This window comes from Phascolarctos cinereus, unplaced genomic scaffold (genome assembly GCF_003287225.1).
Source record: "Phascolarctos cinereus isolate Bilbo 61053 unplaced genomic scaffold, phaCin_HiC Scaffold_2;HRSCAF=192, whole genome shotgun sequence".
In the NCBI taxonomy this organism is placed as follows: Eukaryota; Metazoa; Chordata; class Mammalia; order Diprotodontia; family Phascolarctidae; genus Phascolarctos; species Phascolarctos cinereus.
This window is the reverse complement of record NW_027555625.1, coordinates 33,951,407-33,971,614: the sequence shown is the minus strand read 5'-3', so window position 1 is coordinate 33,971,614 and position 20,208 is coordinate 33,951,407. Positions and strand designations below refer to the sequence as shown.

The window sequence follows — 20,208 nt, the reverse complement described above, 5'->3', positions numbered from 1 at the left end:
ACTTAGCTGCTTTTCCATTTTTTCAATTCCCTCATTGCACTTTTGAGAGAGGTTACTTAAGCACTTTCTAGAGCCAATTCAAGAGCACTTTTTTTTTTTGGTGAGGCAAAACTGGGGCTAAGTAACTTGCCCAGAGTCACACAGCCAATAAGTGTTATGTGTCTGAGGCTGGATTTGAACTCAGGTCCTCCTGACTCCGAAGCTGGTGCTCTATCCGTTGTGCCACCTAGCTGCCCCTCAAGACCACTCTCATGAATACTTTCCTCCTTTTTGTGGATATAAAGAACCATCCATATTCTACCACCAAACTCACAGTTGATGACGTCTACAGACATTCTGGCACCTTTATTTTCTCATGAGCCCCATCACTGCCTTGCCATGCTTTGGGGACAACATCACCACACAAAACTTGAGTTTTACTGTAAACAATGGACATATACAACACCTGCATGGGAAGCTCTTTATGAAGCGCCTATTAGGACACCGACCACTTCCCAAACTTGTGGCGCGTGGCACTGCTCATTTTTCTTCTCTAATGTGCATAGCCAGGAATGCGTACAGTTGCCAATGAGAAAGTGAAAATGAACTTACTAATAAAACCATGTAAACGCTTGAAGTTGCAAAATTTAAATGCTCAAATGTTGAGGATTGACTATAATAGTATGAAAAAAACCTGATTGTCCATTAATGTGATTGCAGCTGAAGAATACAGGTAACATGCCCCTGACTTCTGAAGGAGACTGAAATGATAATAGACAATCAGTCAATCATTTGATCAATAAACACATACTACGTGCTAGACACTGTGCTAAGAATTGGAGATACTAATAGTTATTAATAATAGCTAACATTCATATGGCACCTACTGTGTGCCAGTCGTGGTACTGTAAGAACTAGAAATAGAAGCTGTTTGTGTGGGAAGAGACCTGGACTTGGAGTCAGCAGGATGTGGGGTAGAGGTTCAGCTTTGATGCTTGCTAGCTATGGGATTTAAGATAAGTCACTTCCCTCACTGGGTTTCAGCTTCCTCATCTGTAAAGTGGAAATGGTAATATTTGTGCTATCAAAGATCCCAGGCAGGCTATGAAGGAAGGTCTGTGTAAACTTGACTTGGCACAGAAATGTCACTTGGGATTATAGTGGTTGGAAAGACTTCAGGGTCAAGGAGGAGTCCAGAGGACCAATGATCACGTGTGCTGCCACCTCTTGACAGAGAGGGAATGGACAAAGGGTGCAAAATGAGACTTAAATTTACAGCCAATGTGGGAATTTGTTTTGCTTGACTATACGTATTTGGTAGAAGATTTTCTTTATTTTTTTCTCTTTTTCAGCAGAGGAATAAGACAGAGGGAGAAAAAAAGGTTTTTCATTGGGAAAAAAAATCTAATTTAGGGTTAGATTTAATCCTAAAATTTATTTAGAGTTCCAAAAAGAAAGGTTTCGTGAAGGGAGTGGGATTTAAACTGGTCTTTGAAGAATTTTTTATGGGAGTCAGGGTGGATGTCAGTTTTGCAAAGAAATGAAGGCTGGAGTGAACATAGTAGGGCTACAGAACGAGGCTCAGAGATGAGGGGAGATGGTGAGGAAACTAGCCTGACCAGGGGAGGATACTGATATAACAATAAGCAAGCTGAAGAGGTCAGATGAGGAGGGCCTTGAGCTCAGGGCATAAGAGGATGAGCTGAAGGACCTGAGGGTGTTTAGCCTGGAGAAGAGCAAAGATTGAGAGGCAGTGGAAAGAGGAAGAGGCAATGGGCTGTACCTGGTAGAGGGATCAGACTTGTTCTACCCAGCCCTGGAGGGCAGAACTTGGAGAAACTGGGGGGGGGGAGGCGGGGCAGAGGGAAGTTGAATAGAGGCAAATTTAAGCTTAAGTACAGGAAAAATTAAAATAAAAACCTCCTGTCCCTTAGAGCAGTCCAAAGCAGACCAGACTGCGTCAAGAAATGGTGAGTTCCCCTCGTTAGAAATCTTCAAGCAAATCCAGATGACCTCTTCTCTATTGTGTTGAACTAGAGAGAAGTATGGGCAGCTAAGTGGCTCAGTGGATAGAGCAGGGCCTAGAGTTCAAATCTGGCTTCAGACACTAACTAGGTGTGTGACCCTGGACAAGTCACTTAACACTGTTTACCTCAGTTTTCTCATCTGTTAAACAAGCTAGAGAAGGAAATGGCAAACCACTTCAGTGCCAAGAAAACTCCAGATGGGGTCACCGAGTAAGATACAAAGTTTGGGTTGGACAAGATGGTCATTGAGTTTCCCTCCAACTCTGAAATTCTGTGATTTTTATTCTGAAAGAATCAGGAGCTATGGAGGATTTTTGAACAGAGGAATAACATGATGAAAATGGAGCCTGAGGAAGATTAATTTGGCAGTAATATGCAAGGAGAAACGGGAGGCAGGGAGACAAGTTAAGAGCTTATTACAATAATCTTGGAGAAGATGAATGCCTGAATAATACATGGAAAAGATGGACATAAAAGACATTAAGAAGAAAGATTCTGCAGAGCCCTAGATTTAGAGGTGGAAGAAATCTCAGGCATCATCGAATCCAAGCTCCTGGTGCATGAGAGATGAAGGAACTGGGAACTTAAAACCATAAGATCCTAAATCTCAATCTGGAAGGGATTTTAGAGAACATTGGTTCAACCCCTTCATTTTACAGTCAAGGAAACTTAGAACCAGGAGGTAAAATGACTTGTCTAAGGTCTCCTAGGTAAGAGTGGCAGAGCCCAGATTCAAACCTGGGTCCTCCAGGCACAGACCAGACATCATTTTGGCTCTGCCATTTTAGGATGGAATGGCCATTGGGAATCGTGAGATCATGGCTCTAGAACTTGACAAGAATTTGGAGGCCATCTAGTTCATTTCCCTCATTATAGATTAGGAAATGTAGGTTAGGAGAAGGAGAGAGATCAGTCATGCTGGTTGTTAAGGGTGGAGCCAGAATAAAATGAGAAAGGAGTCATTTTTGCTCAAGGCTATAGGGTTATATAACTGGAATAATTGCTGTGATACCTACGTAGATGAGGGAGGAAGTCAGGAAGCAGAGGCCATTTAAGGGTGAAGGTGAGTTAGGAATCATACATCTAGAATTGGGCGGGTCCTTAGAGGTCATTGAAACCAAACCCAACAAAGGATCATGCAGTCAGAGATTTTGTGCTGTAGAGTACCTTGCAGTTCAACCCTCTCATTTAACAGAGGAGGAAACTGAGGCCAGAGGCCACTTGTCCAGAGTTACATAGCCAATAATTATCCAAAGCAGGACTCAAGCCCAGTTACTCCTGACTCAGTCAATGAGCATTTCTCAAGTGCTTGAGAAGGCCAGACACTGTGCTAAGCTCTGAGGACACAAAGCCAAACAAAAACACAGACAGTGTCCTTGAGGTATTTGCCTTCTAATGGGAAAAAAAAAACCACCCAAGACAGAGTTGAAAAGTGGTGGGGGAGGGGAAGGTACCCACATGGGGGTGTTAATGACACAGTCCAGAGGGTCAGAGCAGAGCTGGGAGAAGAATGAAGGAAAGCTGATCTGGGGCCCTTCCTCAAAATGGAGGTCCCAGGAGGAACTCACCAATGGGAGAAGGGGGCCTCAGGGGTGAAGGGATGTTCTAAGGTGGGAAGGCCATAGGCACTAAGGGACCAGCCAAGGCTGGAATGAGAAGCAGAGCCAGAAAAGGAATGAAGAATGGCTGGCCTGAACTCTTCTTCAAAGACTCTGAATCTAGAACCCTATAAACCAATGGTTCTTAATCTGGGGTCTTCGAACTTGTTCAAATGTTTTGATAACTCTATTTCATTATGATGCATTTCCTTTGTAATAGTATACGTTTTATTCTGTGCATTTAAAAATATTTTCTGAGGAGTCTGTAGGCTTTATCAGATTGATAGAGGCATCCATGACACACAAAAAAGGTTCCAAACTCATGCTATATCTGCCTCTTCAGTTTTAGGTGTGTTGTTTTTGTGATGACCACACAACATCTGAGTGGAAATGTCCAATAGGCAACTGGACATCGCTGGAGTTCCAGGGAAAGGTTGAGGTGAGGGCTATCAATTCATAAGTCTTCTGAAACAAAGATGGCAGCTGATACTGTGGGAGAACGGGGTGGATGGGCGAGAGTGTAGAGAAATCCAAGGCCTGAGCTTTAAGGAATGTCCTGTCCAGTAATAGAAGGAGGGAAAGGAGACATCAAAGGATGGACACCTGAAAACAGGAGAGGCCTTGGGACAGAACCAGGATGGCATCCTTTTCCAGTATTTGAAGGGCTCCACTCTGCGTGGAAGAGGGGTTGGGTTTGTTCCACTTGGCCCCAGAGGGTAGAACCAGAATGAATGGGTGGAATGGCAGAGAGGATGATGTGAAAACAGCACTGGATCTGGCTGCGAGAGAAAGCTAGGTTTGTACTCAGCCTCTCTTTCTAACTGTCTGGGAGCCCCTGGGCACGTCATATCATCATCATCATCATCATCATCATCATCATCATCATCATTATCATTATCAAATTTATCTAGTGCTTTATGGTTTACAAAGAACCTTACAAATATGATTTCATTTGATACTCACAGCTGGCCTGGGAGATAGCAGCTATTATGATCGTCATTTTACAGATGAGGAAACTGAGGCAGACAAGAGTTAAATGACTTGCCAAGTTAAATCACACAGCTAGTGAGTGTGGAAAGCTGGATTTGACCTTGACTCTTCCTGACTTCATGTCCTGTGCTCTACTCATGAGTCACCCAGCTGTCACAACCTACATGAGTCCAAGATCCTCACATGTAAAATGGGAGCACGTACTGGGAAGGGTGAAATACATGTACTTGATGGGATGGTTATGAAGATGCAAGGAGATAATGTATTTTAAGCACTTTGCAAATATTAAAGTTATAGAAATGATTATAAGGAAATCCTTCTTCTGGGAGCTGTTCCAAAGTGGAATGGGTGGAAGAGGGAGTAGGTTCCATTGAGCTATCCCTGGAAGTCTGTAAAGCAGAGGTCAGATGACCACTGTGCGTGTGTGTGTTAGGAGTGGGAGGGAATGTCAGGAGGAGTCATGATTTCTCTGATGTCCCTTCCAACTCAGATTCTGTCAATTCGAGTGTCACAGAAGCCACCGGAGGAGGGTGTCAAGGTCAGATGCCTCATGGAGGCATGACAGAGGTCATGGAGAGGAGGCTCTGGAGAAAACCATCTGGCTTGGCAAGAGGAGGGGTTGACTAGGGGCACTGAGGTTAAAACAAACACCAAGGACGGCCTTGAAGGGACCGTCCAAAGGGCTCATATGACCTGAAGCTGGAAGGGGCCTCAGAGGTCATCTGGTCTGGTCCCCTCATTCTACAGAGGAGGAGACTGAGGTTCAGGGAGCAATAGCCATTCCCCTCTCTTCCCCTGCCCCCCCATTGGTGTACTATCTTATGGAAAATGCAGGTATATGAGCCTCATGCCAACATTTTCTCTCTCACCTGCTGGATTCCTGAAAGTGGGAGCCTGCCTCTCTTTTCAGTTGGATTCGATTCAATTCCACAAGCATTCATTAAGCACCCAGAGACAGCTAGGTGGCTCAGTGGATCAAGTGCTGAGCCTGGAATCAGGAAGACCTGAGTTCAAATCTGGCTTCTAACACTCACTAGCCGGGTGACCCTGGGTAAGTCACTTAACCCTGTTTACCTCAGTTTCCTTATGTGTAAAATGAGTCAGTGAAGGAAGTGGCAAATTATTCCAGTATCTTTCCCAAGAAAACCCCACAGCCCATATGGTCCATGTTGTCATGAAGAGTCAGACTCGACTGAACAATAACAAAGTAGGCACCAAATTCTGTGTGTATTTGTGCGAGCGGTGTGGGCCCGTTGGGAATGCAAAGACAAGAATGAAAGAGGAGCCTTCGAGGCTCCCACGCTCAAGGATGTACACACCAGAGAAGGCTTCCCGATGGAGGAGGTTAGGGATGACCAGTCCTGGGCTCCTTCCTGACCTCTTTTCTTTCTTCATCATATTGATGACATTTTTGTTTATTTGATGATTGAACTTTCTTCTCAAGATGCCATGGGCTTCAACATAGTTCTTCCACTCTAACTACTGGGCTGGTCAAGCCATGCTTTCTCCCTCCCCCACTTCTTCAATTGCTCTGGATTGTGGCTGGGCCCCCGAGGAGCTAGGGGAGATGATTTGTCTTCTCTTCCATTGGGGAGCCCTTGGATTCCCCTTCCTTGCCTTATCACCATGACATTCCTAATTTATAAATGGAGAAACTCAAGCCAGAGCGGCCAAAGGGGAGGCAGTGGGCTATCATGGCTATACTCTCTCATTTTGGGCTGAGAGGACCTGGGGGCAAATCTTAGTTTTACTGCTTACTGTAACTTATGTTACTTTGGGCAAGTCACTTCATCTTTGACTCTGTTTCTTTTTCTATAGAATGAGGTGGTTGGATAAGATGATCTCTAAGGTCTAAATCAGAGGGTCTTGGTTAGTCAATGTTTGGGAGTCTATAAATGAAATGAAAAAATATTCAGAAATGAATAGGAGGAATATAAGCCATCAACAAACACTTATTAAACACCTACTACATACAAAACAAAAAAAAATCAGTCTTTGGTCTTGAAGAGCTTAAGTTTTATTGGGAATCAATAAAAACACAGAAAGACTTGTTCAGCTCCTTTTTTTCGTTTGTTCTTTGTCTATTGGGACATTCATTTGGTTGACGTTCATAATAAATGTAAGAGAGGACTGGCCAAAGAGAACCCAGTCCTTTTGAGTACACACAATAGCTTTGCCTGATACAATTTTACATGTATTCTAGAACTCATTCCTTGTTGGGGAGAAAAAGGGCTCTCCAATTGGCTGCTGAGCTAGAAATGATTGTGTATAAAAAGATTACCAGTTTTAGACCGATATCTCATAACATATGCCAAGTTAAGGTCAAAATGGGCACATGCTGTACACATAAAGGGTGATACCATAAGCAGATTAAGAGAGTATGCAATAGTTTATCTGTCAGATTTATGGATAAGGGAAGAATTTAGGACCAAAGAAAATACAAAGAGCATTACAAAATATGAAATAGATAAGTTTGATTACATAAAATTTAAAAGTTTTTGCACAAACAAAACCAATGCAGCCAATATTATAAGGAAAATAGAAAACCAGGGGGAAAATTTGCAGCAAGTATCTCTGATAGAGTCTTCATTTCTCAGATATATAGAGAACTGAATCAAATGTATGAAAATATGAGTTATTCTCCAATGGATAAATGGTCAAAGCATATGAACAGGCAGTTTTCAGACAAAGAAATCAAAGCTATCTATAGTCATGTTAAAAAATTCTCTAAATGATTATTGATTTAGAGAAATGCAAATTAAAACGATTCTGAGATACCACCTCACACCTATCAGATTGGCTAAGATGATAAAAAGGAAAAACATTGGATGTTGGAGTGGCTGTGGGAAAACTGGGACACTAATACACTCTTGGTGGAGTTGTGAATTGATCCAACCGTTCTGGAGAATAATTTGGAACTATGCCCAAAGGGCTATAAAACTGTGCACACCCTTTGATCCAGCAATACCACTTCTAGGTCTATGTCCCAAAGACATTCATAAAAAGGGGAAAGGACCTATTTGTACAAAGATATTTATAGCAGCTCTTTTTGTGGTGGCTAAGAATTGGAAACCAAAGGGATGCCCATCGACTGAGGAATGACTAAATAAGTTGTGGTAGATGATTGTAATGGAATATTATTGTGCTGTAAGAAATGACAAGCAGGATGATTTCAGAAAAACCTGGAAAGACTTACGTGAGCTGATGTATAGTGAAGTGAATAGAATTAGGAGAATGTTGTACACAGACATAGCAATATTGTTCGATGAAGAATTGTGAATGACTTAACTATTCTCAGCAATGCAATGATCCAGGACAATCCCAAAGGACTAATGATGAAGCATACTATCTGCCTCCAGAGAAAGAACTGATATTGTTTGAATACAGACTGAATGAAGCATGCTATTTTCACTTTCTTTCATTTTTTCCCCTTTTATTCATCTTCTCATACAAAATGACTAATATGGAAATGTTTTACGTAATTGCACATATATAACCTACATCTGATCGCTTATCATCTCAGGGAGGAAGGAGAGGAGGGAATAAGGGAGGAATAGAATTTGGAACTCAAAACTTTAAATAAAAGTGTGTTAAAAATTGAAAAAGAAAAAAAGATTGCTCGGGGGGGTGCAACTTGTTCTCTCTTTCCTGCGGGTGATCACGGAGAGGAATGTCACACGTGTCCAGGTGGAAAGGGAGTTGGTAGCAATGGCGGCCGTGACCTCCTGCTATGGTTATCTATCTTCCCACATTGGCCAACATGTGGCAGTGAATATGGCCACTCTGTTTCTTTGCCCCATTGCAATTTCTGCTCTTAGGTGAAGGAGTATCGGAGATAGAGCAGACTAGGCCACAACCTTGTAAGCCTCAGAAGGTCAGGAAAACCATCAGGGGTCCAGGAACTTCAGTCCATGCCAGCTGAGCCTGGTGAGACAGCAACAAGGCCCTGAGGACTAATCTGCTTGGCACAGCCCATAAGTGGATTGACTTCCAGATCGTGACTCCTGCTGTAGTGAGGGATTATGACTCAGTCCATCACCATCAGCTATGATGCATTTGGCAGTGAACTTGATGAGGTGAATGCTTTGTATTAACCTCTTTGTAGCAGCCCAGTGCCGATAATGCCAAGGTCACAGGGTTTGTCCCAGAAGGCGCCCCTAGGCAGCTAGGTGTTGCATTCTGGGCCTGGAGTATCTTTCAAAACCAGCCTCAGATACTTACTAGCTGTGTGAGCCTGAGTAAATCATGTAAGCCTGTTTGCCTCAGTTTCCTCATCTATAAAATGAGCTGGAGAAGGAAATGGCAAACCACTCCAGTATCTTTGCCAAGAAAACCCCAAATGGGGTCACAAAGAGTCGGACATGACCCAAAACAACTGGACAACAAAGCAATCCTGTGTCCCAGGGACTGAGGTGGCAAAGGGGAGAATGCATCTTTGGTCCTTGCTGTATCTTCTTGTAAACATCCTTCTTGTAAAACCCAGTTGGGGTTAAGTTGGTTAAATCATTCTGGGGCAAAACAAATGCTTTCAGTGCTATTGAATGACATTGATTAGATGATATTGAAGAGAGAAATTAGCAATTGATATTGGGGGAATATACCAGATTGGAGGCAATAGCTTTAGAAAGTTACCCCGACCCTAAGGGAGAAATGTAGATAGCTCTAGGGAACCAGATTCATCAGTTCAAATGAGGGGAGATAAGGATGCTGAACATTAATTTAGGCTACACTTTAAAAAAAATTAAAACAAAAGCAAAAGATTTAGATGAGTGATTCAGAGGGAACAGAGCAGAACCAGATGAACCATAGACAGAAGCCTCTTATATAAATGGGATTGAGACCCAGCTGGGAGGCAGCCGACTCTGGTTAACTGTAATGGCCAGTCTCCATCCTAGAAAATCAAAGATGGATCCCACTTGGAGGGAGGTGGAGGCCCATGAATGTAGGATATGGTGGCATCAGTGGGTTTTGCTAAACTGTTTTTCTTTGTTGCTCTGGTCAGTGGGTGGGAGGAGGGTATATCCAGTAATGACTGTGTCATACCAAAAAAAGGCATCAAGAAAACATCCTAACGCCAAAATTACTCTGTAAAAGTCCTATGGGCTCTATGACAGGCATCAGGACCACGCTTTGGGTTTCCCGTTGGTTGAGGAGTTAGGGAGACACCTGGTGGTAGAGAGGAGTCGTGCAGCGGCTTTTTCTTAGCATGCATAAAGGGAGGAATCAGGGGATTAGCCGGACGGACCTGGGAGGCCCGGACCAGAACTTGGCAGAACGGCTGCTTGCTTCGTAGGTCTGTCTGTGCGGCTGACGCCAGGGGACTTCTGGTTTCAATTGGCTCACATTCTCTTGCCTAATTATTGTTGTAGGTCCTTTGGGAGACACAAATCCAGGTGCGGAGGGCAGATGAAATTAGAGAAAGAGAAAGCAGAGCCAGGTCTAGTTTCATTCAGCAACCAGTAATCAGGCACTTATTATGTGCCAGGCAGTGTGTGTGCATGTGTGTAGATAGATAGCTGTTCAGTTGTTTTTCAGTAGTGTCTGACCTTCTGTGACTGTATTTGGCAGAGATACTGGAGTGGTTTGCCGTTTCCTTCTCCAGCTCATTTTACAGATGAGGAAACTGAGGCAAACAGGATTAAATGACTTGCCCAGGGTCACACTGCTAGTGTCTGAGGCCAGATTTGAACTCGGAAAGATGAGTCTTCCCGACTCCAGGCCAGGAACTCTATTCACTGCGTCATCTAGCTGCCTAAGATACTTTTATCATTCCTATTTTACAGAAGACGAAACTGAGGCAAACAGAGTTAAGTGGCTCACCCAGGGTCACACAGCAAGTAAGTGTCTGAGGCCAGATTTGAACTTAAGATGAGTCTTCCTGACTCCAGATCCTACCCTCTATCCTCTGTGCCACCTAGCTGTCTCTTTCTCTCTCCCCGCTCTGCTACCTAGCTGCCTATATATATATATATATATAATATAATTATATATATATATATATATAATATATATATGTTATATATATGTATATATGTTATATATATTTTATATATGTATAGATATGTTATATATAATATATATGTATATATATGTACACATAGCTACATATACACACATAGGCAGCACAGTGTATATGCACATCTGTACACATATAGACATGCATATATACATAAACACACACACATATAATAATCGCTGCCCTTGGGGAGTTTAGGTTCTATTGGGAGGAACTAATTTCTATACAGATAAGCAAATACACAGTTTATACAAAACGAGGTAGTGTGGTAATAGATAGTAAGTAGACAGAAAGCCATAAAGAACCCACAAGTGCTAAATAGATTGAGAGCTGGCCTCAGAGCCAGGGAGCCCTGGGTTTTGAGTCCAGCCTCTGACACACACTGGCCATCTGATCCTGGGCAAACCCCTTAATTTCTCGGTGCCCTCAGTCACTCTCCAAGACAAGAGGAAGAGAAAGTGCCCACCAGTACTGGTGGGGAAGTACCTGATTAGCAGCTCCCTTTAGTGATGAAATCACAGGTCAGGATTTAAAGAAGAAAAGAAAATAGAAAAGAAAAACCAAAGCCCCAGCTGCACCAGCAACTAGGGAACTGAACCCAGTCCACAGGCAGGAAGGAGCCCAAGCCTCAGCGTAGAGGAAAACAGAAAGGATGTTGACGAACAGAATGAATACTGAATGTTATGAAATGATTGTGACCAGGCTTACCCCACAGAAGAGCCTGAAAATGTGCCTTCTTTGCTAGAGTGGGGGCCCATGGCTATGGGACGCTGTACTTAGGGGTTAGTTTGGCTCAGTCCTTTTTCTGTTTTTCTCTTTGTTATGAAGCATGGCTCTCAAGGAAAGGCAAGGCGAAGGCTATCTCAAAAAATGATGGTGATATGAAAATATAGTAAAATTTAAAATAAATAGATATTTGTTGAACTGAACTGACTCATGAGATAAAAGGAGAGGAAAACTTAGGGAACAGATCTCTGATGTTATTGGCAAAAGGCACTCTCCTGCCTCCGATTTAGGCTGGTACCTTCTTACATTTGCCCAGGCTAGAGCTCTGATCAGTTAAGCGACTTACCCAGAGTCACACAGCTGGCTTCAGTCAGAGGTAGATCTTCCTGACTCTGAGGCCAGCTCTTTAAGCCACAACATGATGTTGTCTCTAAGAAGGGAGAAGGGGCAGCTAGGTGCTGTAGTGGATAAAGCACCAGCCCTGGAGTCAGGAGGACCTGAGTTCAAATCCAGCCGCAGACACATGATACTCACTAGCTGTGTGACCCTAGGTAAGTTACTTAACCCCAATTGCCTCAACAAAAAAAAAAAAAGGAACTATAAGAAGGGAGGAGATACCTAAGTAGCCTGCCTTGGCCATTGACAGGGGAAGCCACAAGTGAAACCCTCATCTTCAACACAAGGATTGAAGAGAGGGAAGAAGTCTTGAAAGGTTTGAGGTTCCACCAAATGACTCCCCCTTGATTCTTTCTTCAAATGGGACCTTGGCTTCCTCCCCCGGGGAATGCTGGCCTGTGCCAATGGTTTGATCCAATCCCAGAGGCGTTAGGAAGTGCTGCCCACAGGCCAGGTGCTGTTTGGTGCCAATCTGCTGTAAATACATCACATACACGAATACGTGGCCTACATACATGTCTTCCGTGAAAAACAGCCTCTGCTCTCAAGTAGCAGCTGTGGATAGAGTGCTGGACTTACAGACTTCCTGCCTCAGTCATTCACTAGCTGTGAGACCCTAGATAAGTCACTGAACTGTTTTCAGCCTCACTTTCCTCATCAGTTAAATTGGTTAGATTTATAGAGTGGTTAAAAAAGGGCAGTTAAGGATCAAATGCAGTAGCATATGCTAGCGCCTTGTAAACCTTCAGACTTACATACAGCCTAGCTAGTGTAATAATAGTACTGTGTCAGGGGCTCTTCGTATCCCAAATAGAAATAAAAGAACGGCGACGTAGCAGGTACTCTGCCCCTCTTGGGGAACCAGTGACCCCTTTTTGATGCCAAAAGAACCAATAATACCAGGAGAGAGGGACAGATGCCTCAGGGGAGCTCCTAGTCCAGACTGGGCCCACTGTCCCAGACAGGAAGCTCAAGGAGCCGCTGTACCCCAAGGCGTGTAACCTAATTATGAACAAGAGGGAAATGTTTCTATGTTAAGGACCTTCACCTGAGGAGATCAGGCCAGCAGCTCCAGCAGGGCCCAAACAGCTAGAGGACTGGCAGGCTACAAAAGCCGGCCTCAGCCACCGTGGACGCCCCTGGTTAAGCAGTGTGATCAGTGTAAGGCTGGGTGGCCTTGGGAGACAGAGTCGAAGAACGAGGGTATGAAGGTCTTTGTCCAGCTCAGTGTTAGGTTAGAGAGAGCCCAGATGCTATTGATAGGAGCTACAGAAACTGGAGGGGTGGTTAGGAAGTATTTACTCCACCAAAGGGGGTGTGGGGGGGGGAGAGGTAGGGGGAGAGGGATGGAGAGAAAGAGGAGGGTGGAGAAAGGGAAGTAGGGAGAGACAGAGAGAGACAGAGAGACAGAGAAAGAGAGAGAGAGGAGAGAGAGGAGGGTGGGAGAAAGGGAAGGAGGGAAAGAAAGAAAGACATAGAGAATGAAAGAGAGGTGGGGGAGGGATGGAGTGAAAGAGGAGGGTGGGAGAAAGGGAAGGAGGGAGAAACAGAGACAGAGACAGAGACAGAGAGAGAGAGAGAGAATTAACAAAAGTCCTTTCATTCAATACTTGGAAAAATAAGCTCCCGGACTACCCATACCACCTCCTTTGAGCAATGGTTCATTACTCCCTAAGATTTCTAGATTTGGAATTACAAGGGACCTTGTGGGACACTGAGTTGAACCTCATCATTTCATAGATGAGGTCATATGCATTATTACTAATACTAGTGATAATAATAATGATGATAACGATGATGGTCTTTAAGGTCTGCAAAGCATTTTATACATCCTTACAGCAAACCTGGGGGGTTGGAGCCATTATTAGCCCCATTACACAGATGAGGGAACTTGAGGCTGAGAGGTTAAGTGACTTGTCTAAGACCACTGACAGCTAGTCAGTCAGTCAGTAAACATTGATTAAGTGATCTTAAGTGCCAGACACTGCGCTAAATGTTGGGGGATCAAAGAATGGCGGGATTTAAACTTGGTTCTCCTTGACTTCAAAATCCAATGCACTGTATCCACTGTGCCACACTGCGAGAGAGGCAGAATTTTGACCCAGTCGTCTGCATTCAAATCCACTTTCTTTCCCTCTATCCCACACCTGAACTGGAAGGGTGAAAGGCCAGCCGCCCGAAGAAGCCCTGTACTGATCCTAAAGCAATGTGGAGCCCTCCAGTTTGGACACGCCGTCCGAAGCTGTAATCAGAGATGTTTCCAGATAGAAACATTCCAGCTTCCAGGAAGCAGGTGATGGTTTTGACCTAACAGCAACAAAAAGAACCCAACTCAGCTTTCTAAACATTGTAAAATTGTCTGAACCTTCCCAATGTGGGGACTGGGCTGGGACTGGTGGGGGTGGGGAGATGTCCAGCGGCCCCTCCCTAAAGAAGATGGAAGGACTCGGTGAATTATATCAAGCTCAGCCTAGAAAAACCTTGAAATGGGGCTGGAGATGGAAAGTCCACCATGTGGCTGGCCAGTGTCATGCCATTGCTCCTGATAGGGCTGTAACCTGAGGCCCCACCTGGGAGCCAGAACTGAGCTGAAAAGAGGCCTCAGGGAGAGAGGCAGCCCTAGGACCCAGGACAGCACCTTCCCGGGGCTGCCTCAGGATAGACAGGCAGACGAGACTCGGTGGATCCAGGGGGCTGTGGGTAAGTCACTTGCTCTGAAAAGAGATGATAGATGTCAGGATCTCTCTCCCCAAACTGGGACATATAGCTGTGTTTAGGGAGAGCAAAAACATATCGGGGCCCCTGTTGTTTTTCCTCCCTTTATGTTCAGCCCCTGCCTTCACCTTGTGAAATATCCATTTAGAGCTGGGAAATCATAATGGAATCAGGGCTAAGGGAAATTCTCATTTAATAGATTAGGAAATTGAGGTCGAGAAGGAAAGTGACTTCCTGAGTGGCAAATGAGTCATGCAATGATGGATTGATCTGTCTGTCTAATTATATATCTGTCTGTCTATCCATCTGTCTGTCTGTCTATACATTATTTAATTTGTAGTCAGGATATGCCATCATGTGTGTTTTACAAGCCATTTAACCGTGCTTCCGTTTCCTCATCTGTAAAATGAGGTGGTTGGCCTTAATGTCCTCTGAGGTCTCTCCAGATCTAAATCATCTATCCTACAATCTCTCAAGTGCCAATGGGCCTTCTTCTGCAGAGAGAGACAAGTAGACTGAACTCGGAACCAGAGAGATGTTCCAAATCTCCCTCCAGGCCTCAGCTGCTGGAGACCTCTGAAACGAGACTTTGCCTTGAGCTGAAATTAGGGACCTGGTTCAGGTACCCACTATTCTCATTGTCCAGCCCCAATGGGAACCTGTTTGGGGTTCAACCTCTTTCCCAAGCCCTGAGATGCCTCTGCAGGCCTCCAGGGCCCCTCCCTCAGGCTGCCTGACTGCCTGGAGACCGTTTCTACAATAAGAGCTCTAAGGTTTGTAAATAATTTTATTTCATTTAATTCTTATAAAGGAGGTGGGGAATGGTAGGTGCTATTATTACGCCTATTTTAGGTGAAGTGACTTGTCCAGGGTCAGTCAGTCAACAAGCGTTTTGGTAAAAAGTGCCAGACACAGTGTTAAAAGCTGGGGCAAATAACTCGTCTCTTCTCCAAAGCAGCTCCCAGTCTAATGGGGGAGACAGCACGCAAACAACTTTGTGAGAAGAAGGTATACCTCTGCAGGATGTATACCTAGTGATGGCAGTAATCAGCTGGAGGGCAGGAGCGTTAAGGACTGGGAAGGGCTTCCTATAGATGGGACTTTGGCTGGGACTTGAAGGAAGCCAGGAGGTGGGGATGAGGATCACCCAAGCATTCCAGGCCCAGGAACAGCGGGCGATGATGCCCGGGGTCTAGCTCGAGGAACAGCCCGGAGGCCAGTGTTACTGGATGTAAGGGTGGAGGAGTGGGCTTGAGGTGTAAGAAGTTATGAAGGGCTTATTTGATCCTGGAGCAGAAGGGAGGTACTGGAGTTGTTTAACACAGGGATGACAGGGTCAGATCTGCGCTTTGGGGAGGTCGGTTTTACCGCTGAAGGGAGGAGGGACTGGAGTGGGGAGAGATTTGGGGAAGGCAGACCCCTCCTCCGCAGGTTCTTGCAATAGTCCAGATGGGAGGTCTGCACCAGGCGGTGTCAGGGTCTGAAGAGAGAAGGGGGCGTACTCAGGAGACTGTGCAAAGGTGAAATTGATGAGGAGAGGTGTTGCTGCGGTGAAATCGACAGGCCTCTGCTACAGCTAGGATGCCGGGGTGAGAAGGGGACAGGAACACAGGACGACTCAGGTCGTGACCCTGGGGGACTGGAAGGAGGGTGGGGCCCCAGGTAGGATGCTCAGCTCTTCCTGATTTTAGCTGTCTTCGACACCTAGCTTTAGTGCTGGGACCTGAAATTTAGCCCAAATGAGGAAACTGAGGCCCGGAAGTTAAGAGATTGGCCCAATGTCACACAGCTAGTAAGCGGCGGAGTCAGAATTGGAACCCAGGTCTCCTGACTCCAAGAACGGCCCTCTTCCCCCTCCCCCACACTGCCTTTCTATTCCTTGGGAAGATGGATCCCAGAGGGATGGGGCCGAGGATAACAGGAGCAGATGGCCTCAGGGTCAGAGCCACCGTCAGGATGGGAGGGAAGGGCGGAGGGCTGGAGCGAAAGCTGAACCCTGCGGGTGGTCTCTCCCGGAGGAGCTGATTGACAGCTGCCACCAAGCAAGGGGCGTGGCTTTTGCTGTCTCCATTCTGATTGGTCATTTCTCGAGATGGGGGTGGGGCGCAAATGGGGCGCAGGGCGGGTGGGGTGTTCTCTTCTAAATCCTGATTGGTCATCACCCTCTTCCCTTCGGGGTCGGACAGAACGGTTCATAAGTGGCTTAACCTATTAGATTAAGGAGAAAGGCTTCCATCCGAGGTCACCCCCAGCGTGGGATCCACCCTGAAGACGGACCCGTCCAAGCCCCGGATCCTCCTCCCGCTCCATCTGCCTCACGAGCCCGCCGAACTCTGGGATTTGTAGTACAGCCTCCCCAGTATAGAGGGGACTTCCGGGAAACTACCATTCCCGAGATGCTCCGCGGAGAGGGCGGGTGCGGCGTTGGGAGGAGGTTAATCCTGGACGTCCTGGGAGCTTGCTGTGTATGGCGGGGTTGGCTGGGGTAGTGGGGGCTTCAGTCCCTGACTGTCAGATAGAAGTCACTTCCACGCCCCCAGCCTAGAATGACCGGCCTCCTCCCACCACCCCCATTACGCAATCCCATCCTGTGGCGCTGCCTCCTCCAAGGAAGCCTTCCCGGCCAAGGGGGCTTTCAGCTGAACCGTCTCAGCTCTTTAATCACATTCCAGCATACAGTGGGTTTGCCCTCCTAGACTGTAAACCCCTAGCAGTGGTCCTATTCCATTTACGTTCTTCTCAAGCCCCTGGGGCAGAGCATAGATAGCTGTACCTGGAGCCTGGAGGACCTGAGTTCAAGTCTAGCCTCAGACACGTACTAGCCGTGTGACCCTGGGCAAGTCCCTTAACCTCTGCCTGCCTCCGTTTTCATCTATAAAAGGGGGATCTTAGCGGCACCTACCTTTATGAAGGGTTGTGGTGAGGTTAAAACGTGAGAGTATTAGTGTCACGATGATTATTTTGGGTTCCATGGAGTAGTGTCGTAGGAGAAGTTATCATTCTGCTATTATTCTCTAATGTCTGTAGAACTATTGCAAAGGTGTATACAACAACTGATTTTTATATCTGAATACTACTACGGCTGCTTCTGCTATTAATACTACTACTACTTACACTATACTATTAAGATCACTATTACTACTACTGCTTCTACTATTACTATTAATACTACTACTTATACTATTACTATTAATTAATACCACTACTATTACTATTATTATTACTACTACAGACTGATTTAATTGGCATGGAAACTTCCTAACCAATCAACATTTGTTAACCACTTACTACACGCCAGGCACCATGCTAAGCACCGAAGATACAAAAAGAGGTAAGAGAGTGCCTACCCTTAAAGAGCTTCCAGTCTAACGGGGGGAGACAACAAGCAAAGAAATAAATACAAAGTGTGCAAAATACAGGATAAATAGGAGATGATTAAGAGAGGGAAATCACTGGATCCCTGGTGAGGACAGTCCCTCTTCCAAAGCAGGTTGGCACAGTCTCTAACTTGTAGCCTTAGCAAGTCGCCTGGACTCTTCAGAGCTGGATAACTCTCCCAGAGTATGTGTCTGAGGTGGGAGAGTAGCAGCTCATGTTTTATACAGTGCTTTTTATTTTACAAAGCACTTTCTCCTCCCTTGTGAGGTAGATGGAGTTCCTGTTATCTCCAAGAGTGCGTATTATCTCATTTTCTCTATTTTTTTTTGTCTCCATCTATTTCATTCTCTCTGTCTACCCTAGTCTCCCCTCACTGTAGTATAGTGGGCAGGGTGCTGGACCAGTAGCCAGAAAGACCCAGGTTTTAATCTTGCCTCTGACACTCTTACTATCTGTGTATCTCTGTGTGGCCGTGGGCAGGTCTCTTAGAGCCTCAGTTTCCTTAGCAGTAAAATAGGGATTAAAAATGCCTGTAGTACCTACCTAAGTCCTTGTTAGGTTCCTGTGGGATGACATATGCAAACAGCTTTGTAAAGTTCAAAATGCTTTAGAAATGTTGGCTGGATGATGATGACGCATAGAGTGAGACACTGCAGCCCTGCAAGACTGAGCCTGCTTTCTGAGGTACGGCTTAGTTAAGTTATCGAGAAGCTTTTCACTAGGAGGTTGGTCAATCAGTGATGAATTCTTTGCCCACAACACCCATGAAACAAACAAACAAGAAATACAAGATGGCTTTTGTCCTTTGAAGCCCCTTTCCACTTTTCCCCTGAGGATGGCAGAGAAAGGGGACAAAGGGGGCTAAGAATTCACACCATTTTTAGACTGTCTGTAAATTTCAACTTAGATGTTGCTTGTCCAAATGTGAAATCCTTATTCAGTGACCCATGTGTAGACATATTACAGTAGGAAATGAATTCTATCCATCTCCACATTCTCCCTGTAAATAAAACCAGAAGAAAGGAGGAGGGTTGCAACCAAGGGCAAAGATAGGGAGCATGGGTGAGTGAAGGGACCGGTAGAGTTGGTTTTATCTTGTGCCTATGGGCCATGAGAAATAGAAACTCTCTTTATTCATTTGTTTATTCAGTACTTTTATTTTTATTTTATTCATTATTTTAAAAGAAATATTTTTAAATGGTCAAAGGATAGGAACAAGCAGATCTCAAAGGAAAAAAGACCCAAAATGAAAAATGCACCAAATCACTAATATTTAGGGACATAAAGATTAAAAAAAAACCCTGAGATTCCACCTCACACTCTTCAAATCATCAAAGATAACAAGAACAGAAAATGACAATTGTTGGAAGGGCTTTGGGAAAATAGGCACACTTCTGCCATCTATTGGTGGAGCTGTGAACTGGTCTAGCCATCCTGGAAAGCAATTTGGAATTACGACCTCAAATTCATTAGTGTGTGTATGTTTGTGTGTGTGTGTGTGTGTGTGTGTGTGTGTGTGTTGGGGATGGGGCGTCATCTCCAGCTGTCCTGATCTATGTCTTGCCACCGGGCTCAGATGACCCTGGAGAGAGTGAGGCTGATGGCTTTGCATAGCCCTGTCTCGCTAAAATCCAATTCACTTGCAAGTTAAGACATCACCCTCCTGATGTCATTGGTCCTCTTCAAGAACGAAGGACAAACAACAATATGTATGTGTAGTTCAAATTCGGCCTCAGACACTTAATGCTTACTAGCTGTGTGACACTGGATAAGTCACTTAACCCCGATTGTCTCACCAAAAAAAAAAGCCCCCCCTAAAAAAAAACAATTCTCCCTCTCCCCAAAAAACCATATACAACAATATGTATATGTGTGGATACACACAGACACACACACACACACTCACTTTGACCCACCAATATACCACAACTAGGCATATACCCTAAAGAGATAAAAGAAAGAGAAAAAGGACCTATATATTCAAAAATATTTATAGCAATTCATTTTGTTATAGTAAAGAACCAGAAACTAAGAGGGTGCCCATTAATTAGGGGATGTCTTGCACTAATTGTGGTATATAAATGTAATGGAATATTATTGCTTTGTAAGAAATGTCAAAAGAGGGTTTCAGAGAAACCTGAGAAAACTTGTATGAACTGATGCAGAGTGAAATGAGCAGAACCAGGAGAATATTTATACAATAACAACAGCATTGTAAAGAATGACAACTTTGAAAGATTTAAGGATTCTGATCAACATAATAACTGATTTTAATTCCAGAGGACCCATGACAAAGCAGGCTACCCACCACAACAGAGAAGTGATGGACCCAAGATGCAGAATAAGATAAATATTGTTGACAGAGCTAATGTGGGGATTTACT

The 20,208-nt window shown here is 44.7% G+C and overlaps 1 protein-coding gene across 1 annotated transcript in view; it reads right to left on the bottom strand.

Annotated features, from left to right (window-relative positions):
* SH2D6 (SH2 domain containing 6) overlaps window positions 1–16,606 on the bottom strand; it is a 45,617-nt gene extending 29,011 nt beyond the window's left edge. Inside the window, exon 1 of the mRNA XM_078149112.1 lies at window positions 16,397–16,606. Within this exon, the coding sequence (XP_078005238.1) occupies window positions 16,397–16,606 (210 nt within the window). The remainder of the gene's footprint in view (window positions 1–16,396) is intronic.
* Between the last annotated feature and the right edge of the window lie 3,602 nt (window positions 16,607–20,208).